Raw genomic sequence first — 12,161 nt, 5'->3', positions numbered from 1 at the left:
CGCCTCCGTATCCCCCGCCACCGCCGCCGTACCTTCCACCACCCCCGCGGCCGCCCCTGAAGCCGCCACGGCCACCACCGCCCTGGTGGGAGAAAGACAGAATTTAGTCAAGTTAAAAAGGGCCATCAGGGGTCTCCCCAGGAATTATTAGGCAGAGGACGAGAGGTGCTCCCTAATCGGTTGATGGAAAAAATAATCCACAAATAATCAAACAAAATGTGGACATGTTATCTGTCCACAATCATACATGTTTTCTCCAAAGAATGTCAATAAGTAAAGATGCACATACAAATAAAACAACCACACTGTGCTTTTGAACATGTTGGCTATTTTACAGCTGTTGCTACTACTACTAGTATCTCACAGAAGATATATACTAGTATGAAAAACTGTTTTACCATCCATTAATAATATAGAACAACAAAACTTACTTCCTTCTTGCTGGCATAGTCCACACGGATCTAAAGAGAAAACAAGAGGCCAAACAACAAAGAATTAGACAGAGGACACAGATTTCTCATGGTAGTCGGCACCGGTCGGTATCTGTGTGTTTTTACAGCTGAACTGGCCTCACTGCTCATCTCACATCACTAGTGGAGTTCTGCTGGGAGCAAGGTGTTCCTGATTCACTCACAAAGTTCATAGACAGGAGTAGAACATGTTACACAACAAACACATCTCATTCTGCATGTCAGACATGACTACATCAACACCTGTGAGCTAGTCACTATTCTTAGCAGCTATGAAAGGAACACGGCAACTGCGGGAGGTCAAGTCAACTTTATTTCGGATTTGCGGCAGTCAAGTGGCTCTCAGCTGCTTAACAACATCCCCCTTCTGAGTATTTGTTTCACACAAGAGCAGCCCTTACTTGGTACAATGATTGACCTTCTCTGTTCTAGTATCACAACTTACAGGTAAAACCCAAAATGCTGTGTCAAAATTGACACAATTGGATAACATGTAAAACTTCGTCTTTGTAAAAAGACAAAGTTTTAAAATACCAAATCAATTTATCTTCTCCAAATGATACCAATCCCCTCCCAAGCATTTAGTACATTTGCCAAATGCACATTTACCCGTTCTAAAAGTTCATACCTCATATAAAACGCTGTAATTATATAGATTTTAATGCATAACTATTGCACATTTCTGCCTTCTGGTTCTAGGGCTTTGAGCTATATTAATGCCTGTCAGTTGAATACAGGAAAAAACAAAATTGGCACATGATCCAGCAACATGCAACTTTGAATTTCTGTATCATTCAAACTTTTGTAACTTATAATGCTATCACAGAATGTATGCGTCCGGCTGAATAACTTACAAACAAATCTGTGCCAGTCTGTCCATTTCCCATATTCGACTGAAACATAGTAGCAAAATTATCGGAGAGAAATTTTTTCATTAAGAGAATGAGAAATGACATGTTTTGTGTCTGTGTGTCCCAAGTATGGTGTGTGTGTGTGTTGAAATCTTCCTGTTGGGCCGTGGTCTACGTTATTTGAACTCAGACCACGCCCATTCCAGCGGCTTGCCGCTGTTCGGCCTCAATTCAGGACAATTTGTCCTTACCTGACCGACGCTTGGGTGGCTTGCCGACCCAGTTTAGTCGCCGTGGTTACACCGCTACCGCCGTCGACTCGAGGGGGTTGCCACCGCTCGCTTTAGGCTTACACCCGGAGCCGCCACCGCCACTCGTCCACTCCAACGGTCATCCTTCCACTAGCCCCTACCATCCAAAATCATTTTACTTTTTCCTATTACGAGTTGGACATTAACAGGCTTCTCTTATGCCACTTCTGGGCTGCTGCTAGGGGCTGCAAAGTTAGACAAGCATGCTTACTAAAGACATGCACAATACATTTTCACTATTCAATATTCTTGTCTGGCTTTTGTGATTTTTTGAAAGCCAAAAGGTTTATTTAGTACAGAGAATCCAGACTTCTCTTCGTTTCTCGTGTCCTTTTTATTTTTGGCCTGTGTCAACTCATTTTGGTGAATACTTCTCTGGCAAACTGCTGTTCCTATCCACTGCCATTTTATTGTCAAGCTACTTATTTTGTGTTATTCTTTGGTCTAAGCATTTCTTTTGAGCCAAAACTTTGCAAAAAAATTATACATCCTGTTCATTCTTTTTCTAAGTTTTGTATCTTTGTGCAACACTTTGATGCCAAAGAACTAAGATTTCATGGTTATTCATGGCAATCCTCTCTTCAAGTCTTTACTTTGGGAGCTTTCTCAGAGTCCACTGTTAAAATCACTTCTCGATTCCTCTGGTCTTGATCCTTTTTCGGTGTAACCGGTCCGAAAAATATTCCAAGCAGTTCGCGCGAAGTTCCACTCCTCTTGAAGACATTACTGGGTAGATCACGGCTATGAAAAACTAAGAAAAGTTCTCAATGCTGTGTCTACTTTGTCCACGGCTTCCCGGCTAATTTAGACAGAGTTAACATGTTGAAAGATGTTTTTAAAGTGTTCATCTTGTTGAGGCCTTTCTTGCTGGCCAATCCCACAGTATGGTGTGCTGTTTGCTGTGATGTCACACAATTCAAACCATTTACCTTCAATGTACAATGATTCGAATGAAGAAGAAATTTAGGATTTCTACTGAACCAAACAATTTCTTCCATAAAAGAAGGAACAATACTCGATACTCATGAACCACAATTATGGTGCATAACTAGCTGTAACATCTACTTCTCCAACTCAAAATATCTTGTTCTGCTCAAAAAATGTTGTTTTTCCTATAAGAGTAACCTTGCCAAAGTTAACATGAATATCTCAACTCTTCACATGAAAATCTTCTGGACAGAACTGAAAAAAAAAATCAGAATTTGAACTGTTGTTTCAAAGTATGGTGAAATGAGCTAAATGGCAATTGGAAGAAAACAGAAGATATAATCAACATATTTGAAAGCTGCATCCCATTTTTTTCCAGTGAGCACTTTTCACGTTTTTTTTACTTGAGCAATAGACTCGAAACATCTGATTGTCCAACATGTAATATGAAAAATTTTCATTTACACATAGGCAATGTGCATTGCAAATGAAACTCGCCCAAATGTCCAGAACACAGCTTGACAATACATTGACAGTTTAACATCTTAGGATGCATTGAGTACAACATGATTCAAGACAACAGTTGAGAGTTACTCTGTAACAAGCGTAATGTCTACAGTTCGGCTTTACCTGTCTACCGTCGAGCTCAGTCTCATGCATACACTTCTTTGCATTGGCAGCATCGCTGTCGTTTGAAAACGTTACGAACCCGAAGCCACTGCAAAACAAACAGAGATAAACATATCATTAGTATTACATTGAGATTTCCAAATTTTGCCTGCACCAGTCAGACTTTGAGAAGTATGGATCATACTAAAACTATTCAGAAACCAATGCCATTTATTTCTTTCATACTTCACATAAGTCATAACAGTGAATGCAACAAATAAAAATCCACATACACAATCCACTTTTGCATATTTATGAAACACATGGCCCTGCAAAGCCACTATTTTACCCACACTAAGTGTATATGCACCCTATGTTTCCATACCTGACATTGTAACACAATGGAACATATAAATGAAAAACAATGGTGTCCCTTACCGAGACCTGCCTGTCTCCCTGTCAGTGATGACCTTGCAGTCAATGATTTCGCCATACTCGCTGAAGGTCGATTCAAGGTTCTCTGTGAAAGAAAATTCAAGAAGGCATTCATAATTCAGACCATACAGTTTCAATTTCTTGTTGTCATGTCCAACTACTATCTGCTTAAGCACATAGGCCAATTTCTTTATATTTATGTCATTCTAAATTTGACACTAAACTATCTAAACATGTTGTAAGCAGTGTACTGCCATCAATAATATTTTGTACTACTACAGTAGATTAGCCTTGTAGTACTTTTCAACAACTGCCATATAAATTATCATATGCGCCTATTGTGCAATAAAGTATGTTCACAAAGTTATCAGTCTTATAAAAAAAGTTACTACATTCTCACCTGTTGTGGTGTTCCAGCTCAACCCACCAACATACAGCTTCCTACACACACAAAAATGCAAGAACATTTAGTAACACAACTTTAATTTAAATTTAATTTAAAGTTTCATTACAGATGAGTGAAAAAGCTAGGCTAAAACTTTTTTTTGATGAAAAAAAAAAGGACAAGTTATATTCTATTTAATCAAAGATGATATAATCACAATTCTTTGCAATTGTTTGACTATGGTGAGTAATGTAGATGTGTTAAAAAGATGCGTGAAATTCTTAAATCTTCTCTAATGTGTGAATGCTAAGTGCCTTAGTGAGCTTTAAATTGACTTTTACGCTCAATGTTTAAGTACACATGATGACATGAGAATTTTCACACTGGAACTCAAATCAAAGGATTGTTTGGTGCCGCAACATTGATGTAAAAATAACAACCTGGCAACTGCCTTTTAGTACGAGGAAAATGCATCTACTTGCATCTACTCTAGGTAAAGGAAACAAGGGGATGGTTGAGAAAGACCTAGACATCCTGCCTGGTAGACAACCAAGTTTCATTAAAACTCAGCAGCAGCTGTTCATAAGGCCAACCAGGTCCTAGGGTTAGCTAAGAGATCCTTTTCAAACCTAGATGATGGCCTGGGCCCCATTCTCTTCCATTCTACCATCTCTACGGTTATGCCATCTTCTGGACTTGAGTATATTAATGTGGTCTGGGGGCCGTACTTCGGTAGTGACCAGGCACTGATTGAGAAAGTACAGCAAATATGATAGGAGCAACAAGATTGGTACCCTCCCTACAGCAATTAACTTACTGTTCCAGGTTACAGAAGCTGAAGTTACTCGGATATAGACAAAAGATGGGGGACATGATATTAAAAGCTTAGAAGATTATGACAAAAAGAGAGGGGTGAACCTGAGGATTAAATTTAAATGGAGAAAACCAGGGGTCACGCCTCTAAAACTGAAGGTCCCCCTAACAAAGGCTGTAAGATCTGAACAGGCATGGAATTCTCTGCTGAGCAGTGTAGTAAATGCAGCATTGTGCTGATAGTGTAAACTGCTTCAAAACAAGACTGGATAAACACTGGGACAAGAACTTGAAGAAAAACCAAGAGTGAGAGAATGGTGTCACTATTTACAACAGGCAGGCAGTCTTTCAACACTGAGGGATTCCCAACGCAACAAGGAAGCTTTACTCACCCTTGTTCTCTTTCTCCCATTTTGACTGGAATGAAAAAAAGAACATTCTCGTTAATTAGCAGTTGACCTATAGCAGTCCATAAAATTATCTAACAGTAGTTAAAACAAATTTATGACCAGGATGCAACAAATTAACAATGAATACATTTGCACCTCGACTAGTTGACAAAAATTATGTATTACAACCCAACCCAACCCAACCAAATCAATCATGTACTCTGAACTAGGTGCTAAATTGCTAATTTACTTAACTTCCTTGATTTGAATAATTTCAACCATTGTTGTAAAAGAACATGATTACTGCATTATTTACGGCATGCAAATAAAATTATTCTAATTGGTTGTAGGACCCATGGCTACTGTTACTAGTGTTAGGAAAATATATTCAGATTGTGCTACTCCGCTATTTTTACAATAAGCATTTCAAATTATAGTTATACAAACAACAGGGCTGAATAAAAATGCTACAACACGTTTGCGGCAATTAACATGCACCTGCAAACCACAGCCAGGCAATTTAGGTCACACCCAAAAAGTTAACAACTTTTTACACCATAATAATGTGTTATACCTTGCGATATCATTTCTTATACATACTGGAACAATCTTAAGAAAAAATTCTCAGCATAAATCCTGCTTTTTTAGAGGCGTAGTGTCTGCTTTCATGAAAAAAATCAAATCTCACTCCACGTGCACCTGGTATCCTTTGTTCCCTAATTTGCATATTTCTAGTTGTGGGTATTTTTTACCGTAAAATTCGTTGAAAACGATAACTGAAGGACATTTGAGAAACGTAAGGACAAGTTCGTCTTACAACTTGACTTTGGTACGAACAAGAGGGCAGAAAACACCCCCTGAAGGTCCCGATTCGGTTGAGCAAACATGTCTGGCTATACGGCATGCGGCCGCCATGTTAGATGCACTTTAGCGGGAAAAACAGCTTTTGTTTGTCGCATAGGAAAATGACTCTTCCAAGCTAAATACCGAAAAGGGATACAGATTTTTCGTCAGGAATTGTGCAGAACATACCAAAGAACAAACTGCCCGGGTAAAGTGCACCCTGTTTGCTCGGCAAAGGTAGATAACGCTGACTTACCGATGAATGGTTCACAACTGATGGTCACAAGCCGAAAGCAAAATGCAAATTGACAGTACAAACAGGATGTGACGTAGCATCGTCAGGATGGACGCACTCCACTTCTGGGTATGGCATTCATGTGAAAAAAAACTAGAGTAGGTTTTTCTCATCAACAACGACGTTAATTAACGTAAAAATTAGTCGAAATTAATTTCATATAAATATTTGTAAGAAATAGCTTACTAGAGGCTAACTATAAGAGTTTTAAGATTGTAACAAGATTATATTTACAAATTCTCACCCCTAATGGTGTAATGGACCCGACAGGTACGTCACGTCCGCACTGGAAGCTTACATTCGCCTTGCTGTCTTTGTGTGCTTTGTGAGCTTCGAATCATTCGGTAAGTGTAAGCTCTTTTTTCTGTTCCTTGACAAATATCCCAATTTTTATCGGTTAGAATTCTTCATTAGTATGTTGGGCATAATTGCTGAGGAAAAGTTGTGCTATTTTGCGGAAATTGAGAGTCCTGGAGACATTTTATTGTGGACATGACGAACAAAGATGTTTTCATCGAAATCGTGCAACATCATGGCCACGAGCGGCATGCGTGTTTTGTGCTGGGTGGAAACATCATGCTAACTGACGGCTATGTTGTCAAAAGAATAGAATTCGTCGCAGAACAGTCTTTGTGATACTTCTAACTCAAAATCTTAATCGCTGGACTTTAGATTTCAAAGCTATGGATTAGCCAAAAGATGTAAATGAGCCCAGATTTTTCCCTTTCCCTAGAATGTATCACTCCGCCCAGTGATGAGGCAGGACCGTTGCACTGCAATTAACCAGATTGACGAAATAGTTCCAGCCTGCTGAAGCATTATGTAGCAGTTTTTGTTTGTACAAAAATTTGAAAAAAAAATTGACTTTCGTAATATTTTCTTATCTTCTCTTGTTCAGTTTTCTTCTTTTCAAATGTAAGGTAATAAGAAATCTTTCCTTTTCTTTCCAGTCAAAATGTCCGGAGAGAAAGAACCAGGGTGAGTAAAATTTGCTTCTGGTTGTTTTTGAAAAATGTGTATATAACAGATTATCCAAGATTTGTTTAGATTTTGACTGTTTTCCACACACTTTGATGAATCTAATTGTGTTAAAGTTAAATTTATAAAGTCACAATAGGGAGAAAAGTTACGAATAATTATGAAAATCATTAAGCTAACAAACTCAAACGTTTTATTGTCCTTTTTTTCTTGTACAGAAAGCTGTTCGTTGGTGGGCTGAGCTGGGATACCACAGACCGTAAGGATATGAAAGCTTGAAAAGTCTTTCCTGTAGCAACCTCCCTTTCACACAATCGATATTTAGTTTTGTAAAGAAACATCCCTGTTCCTATAACTACTAAGTTGCATGTATGTACCCTGGATGCCAGACCCATAGCACACAAGGCCCAAAGTTATCTGGGCTGAGTCTGGCATCCAGGCTAGTGCACATGTGCTGAGAAGTCTGGGATGCAGTTGACATTACCTTCTGCCAACTGCTCCTTCTGCCAAAGAGGATTCCTCTCATACTTAAAATAATGCAGCTACCTTAAATAATCTTGCAGGATAGATGTGCCCAGCTTACCAAATGTTTGTTTGGTTGTTCATTATTAGATGGCTTGGAGTCAACGTTTAGTGAGTATGGTGAGATCACAGAGTGCAAGGTCATCACTGACAGGGAGTCAGGCAGGTCTCGGTAAGGGACACTTTTACTATATAGATTTTATAATACTATTTCATGAAAAGCTTTACCTTGGAAGACTAATAGTAATATAGTTAACTGATGATTATTGATAAGGTGTACTTTCAGTCATTGTGTGATGGGTCTGAAAAATTTGAGAGCCAATGAGGCACATCAAATGATATTGAACTTGTCTTTATCAAATAAATTATCCTTGTGTAATTGTATGTCTCTTTGTGTTTCAGTGGCTTTGGGTTTGTAACATTCGCAAACGACAGTGATGCTGCCAATGCCAAGAAGTGTATGGATGCCACTGAGCTCGACGGTAGAACGGTAAAGCCGAATTGCACGTTTGATTACATAGACAATATCAAGTTGTCCAATGTGTGTATCATGTTGAAGATTGTTATGCAATCCAAGAGGTTAAATTGTTGATGTATTGTGTATTGTCAAGCTGTATTCTAGACATTTGGGTAGCAGTTTTTTTTTTGTAATAGTGGTATGTTTCATCCCTATTCTTGGCAACATGCAAGTGTGCATATTACACAATCATATCTGTTCCAGTTGATGAAGTAAGATGGTTGGAAAGGTAATGAAAATTGTACAAGTTGCTGGAAACATGTTAAACAGAAAGAATTCTAAAGCAAATCAATGACACATTTAGTTCGGAAGAGAGCTCCCTTAAAAGTTATGGAATGCAGCATGGAAATACTTTCTTTCAAATAAGATCTAAATAATTTATTTCGCCAGACTTGACAATGACAATTCAAATTCCATTTTTTTCAGTTCTGTTCTAAAGAATTCTTGTGAGGAAGGGGCATTGTTTTTCATGTTTACATTGGCCAGGTTGCTCACCAGGTTGCGTGGAAAAAACCTTGTTGCAGAGTGCCGTAAGATGGAGAATTAGAATGTTACCCATTGTTAAATTGTACAGCTAAATATGCACATGATTGTGAGTTGGTATCGTCTTTTTTTCATTTCATGAGGAAATTGTTTGGTTGATTTGAAATCTTATCAATTTTAAAGAAACCAAATTTCGTCATTGTATATGGAATGTAAGTCACATTACAGCAAACAGCACACATGCTACAGGATAGCCTTCTGCGAGATGAGGACGTCCAAAAACATCTTCAAAGATGGCAAGTTAAATACATATAAATTAATCGGAAGCTGTGGACGAAATAGACACAGCATGGAAACCTTTTAGGTTTTTTCATTGCTGTGATCTACCCAGGAACGGAAGGAATCTCGATCGCGCAGACTGCTTGGAATATTTTCGGAATGGTTACACCCAAAATGGATCATGACCAAGGATGAGACGACTGGAGAAGTGATTTTACAGTGGATCGTGGAAAAGCGTTGGCTATGATTAAGTCAACAACCTTTTGGCTTGCCACAACGTGTGGTGCTAAAATCAACAGACGCGGAAATACAGAACAGATATTGGAGCTGTTGCAACCAAAATGAATATTATGATTGAAAGGAATGCCATATACGGCAGTACAAGAATTAAGGACCCATACTTTGGCAGACATCAAAATTGTGCACAGTCACACAACTTGAAACAGATTTGTTCAAAAGTTTGAAAATGAAGAAGGAATGAGTGGACTACAGGCCAGATGTAAAATTGACAAATTGGAAGTTTCATAGTAATGATGTATCAAAAACTAATTAGGATCAGAACAGGCTGGATTTTACAGAAATGCCAGCTTTCTGGCTCTTCAAAAAACCCAGTCTCAAATCAGAGTTGAAATAGGTTCCAAGAAAGTTGTGAGTGCAAAGCAAAGAATGTGTTGTGCATGTCGCAATGAAGCATGCCCACAGAAGTGTTCAACACCTAGTACAATTTCGTACTGAGTAGCACAGACTGATGATTTGTTTTGGATTAGTTTTAGGGTATTGTAATGAATCAAGTGCTTTCTGACAGCCAAACAGTGTCAGCAGCAGCCCAGAAGTGGCATAAGAGAAGCCTGTTAATGTCCAACTCGTAATAGGAAAAAGTAAAATGATTTTGGATGGTAGGGGCTAGTGGAAGGATGACCGTTGGAGTGGACGAGTGGCGGTGGCGGCTCCGGGTGTAAGCCTAAAGCGAGCGGTGGCAACCCCCTCGAGTCGACGGCGGTAGCGGTGTAACCACGGCGACTAAACTGGGTCGGCAAGCCACCCAAGCGTCGGTCAGGTAAGGACAAATTGTCCTGAATTGAGGCCGAACAGCGGCAAGCCGCTGGAATGGGCGTGGTCTGAGTTCAAATAACGTAGACCACGGCCCAACAGGAAGATTTCAACACACACACACCATACTTGTTGGGACACATATAGAAAACACTTGGTTCTATCATAAGGAAAATGGTAATTTATTTCTAATAACTTTGCTGTGTGTTAAAAGGGCTGACAGATGGATACAGGAAATGGACAGTTTGGCACAGGTTTTTCCCTGCTGAAACATTATGTTGCAAATACAACTGTAATGTTTGGGACCATACAAAAGAGTTCAAGCTGGGTGTAGCTGGCTCAAAAAAGGCTCCCTATGTGCCAATTTCTGTCTTTTCCTGTATTCAAATGACAGCCTTCCTTATACTATTTAGTTAGTGGTAACTTTATGATAGTAGGAAGTATTGTATAGAAATATAGTCTTACTCTAAGTCTTAGGCGTACAGATTTCAGAAATTTGCATAGATTATGTTTCTTGCCTTTTCATCATACTTCCTACGTTGCATCCTTACAAAGTTGTTAAGAAGGTGGATCTACATTTTGTGGAAAATCCTCTGACGCAATGATAATACTATTAATAGGGGGAGCCTCTCAGAATGGTTGCAAGGTGACCATCACTGAGAGACAGAATTGGGTGATAACATGGGAATCTTCATCTGTATAACAGGTGAAGATTTCATGTGTCAAGTCCCCAACATACTGCATCATATAGGGCTTGAAAATTTCTTTATGTCTGCACTGGTGCAGGTAACATTGAAAATAACCTGCACCACTCAGAATTTAGTAAGTATGAATCAGTACGTTATAAACCCAGTACAGTGACTGGTGCAGGTTTGAGCTCCAAATTTATCTACACTAACCTATATTTATGTATGCGTATTTCAAGCCCTGACTCGGTCTTACGCAGTAAGATACAGTAGTTAGTGTTACTGTATTCAGACAAGGTTCTCTGGTTTAGGGGGAAAAACCTAGGAGTCTGATAATATTGGACAGCTAAGATTGACTGTCGCGAAGCCGAAATAAAGTTGACTTGACCTCCCGCAGTTGCCGTGTTCCTTTCATAGCTGCTAAGAATAGTGACTAGCTCACAGGTGTTGATGTAGTCATGTCTGACATGCAGAATGAGATGTGTTTGTTGTGTAACATGTTCTACTCCTGTCTATGAACTTTGTGAGTGAATCAGGAACACCTTGCTCCCAGCAGAACTCCACTAGTGATGTGAGATGAGCAGTGAGGCCAGTTCAGCTGTAAAAACACACAGATACCGACCGGTGCCGACTACCATGAGAAATCTGTGATCTCTGTCTAATTCTTTGTTGTTTGGCCTCTTGTTTTCTCTTTAGATCCGCGTGGACTATGCCAGCAAGAAGACTGAAGTAAGTGAATTATTCGATCTTTTAGTGATCTTTGTAAACCATATCTTTGTGATTTTTGCTTTCCTGTATTCTTCGTGTCATTTTTCGGAGCTTTCTTTACTGTCCTGGATTAGCCTAGAATCAAACCTTGTTAGCTTTAGTCTGCTCCCCAAGATTGTTTTTTACAGCTAATTCTGGATCAGATCAAGTAAAAGCTTTAGCCTAGAATTGAGTGTAGAATCCAGCCTTGTTAGCCTTAGTCTGCTCCACAAGAATTGTTTCAATGCTGACTGCCAGGCTGATTTTGCATCAGATCAAACAATAACTTTAACCTAGAATTTAGTAGCCTAGTTGGCTTTAGTCTACTCCCCAAGCTTTGCTACAACGTTGGCTTCCAGTCTAATTCTGGGTCTGACCAGACAATAACTAAGTTACTTTCTCCAAGTGTTTACTCCAATCAGCATTCCTTTTAACATTTCAAACAAGATTTCAGTATGTTCTTCAAGTTGATCAAATGTCTCTGTTTCTTCCCTCAGGGCAGTCGCGGTCGTGGCCGGTATGGCGGCGGTGGTGGCGGCTACGGTGGCGGTGGCGGCTACGGGGGCGGCGG

At 39.4% G+C, this 12,161-nt stretch overlaps 1 protein-coding gene across 1 annotated transcript in view; it reads left to right on the top strand.

Moving 5' to 3' along the window:
• Positions 1–6,582: 6,582 nt before the first annotated feature.
• The window catches only part of LOC109485055 (glycine-rich RNA-binding protein GRP2A-like), a 9,714-nt gene continuing 4,135 nt past the window's right edge, over positions 6,583–12,161 (top strand). Inside the window, 8 exon segments of the mRNA XM_019788453.1 lie at positions 6,583–6,672; positions 7,279–7,306; positions 7,525–7,565; positions 7,919–8,000; positions 8,231–8,318; positions 11,540–11,572; positions 12,088–12,158; positions 12,160–12,161. The exon segment at positions 12,160–12,161 is cut by the window's right edge and continues 68 nt beyond it. Coding sequence (XP_019644012.1) covers positions 7,284–7,306; positions 7,525–7,565; positions 7,919–8,000; positions 8,231–8,318; positions 11,540–11,572; positions 12,088–12,158; positions 12,160–12,161 — 340 coding nt within the window. The 5' untranslated portion in view covers positions 6,583–6,672; positions 7,279–7,283.

The sequence above is a fragment of the Branchiostoma belcheri genome, unplaced genomic scaffold (genome assembly GCF_001625305.1).
Source record: "Branchiostoma belcheri isolate BF01 breed outbred unplaced genomic scaffold, Haploidv18h27 scaffold72, whole genome shotgun sequence".
In the NCBI taxonomy this organism is placed as follows: Eukaryota; Metazoa; Chordata; class Leptocardii; order Amphioxiformes; family Branchiostomatidae; genus Branchiostoma; species Branchiostoma belcheri.
Note: the sequence above shows the minus strand (reverse complement) of the source record. Positions and strands in the feature narration are given on the sequence as shown.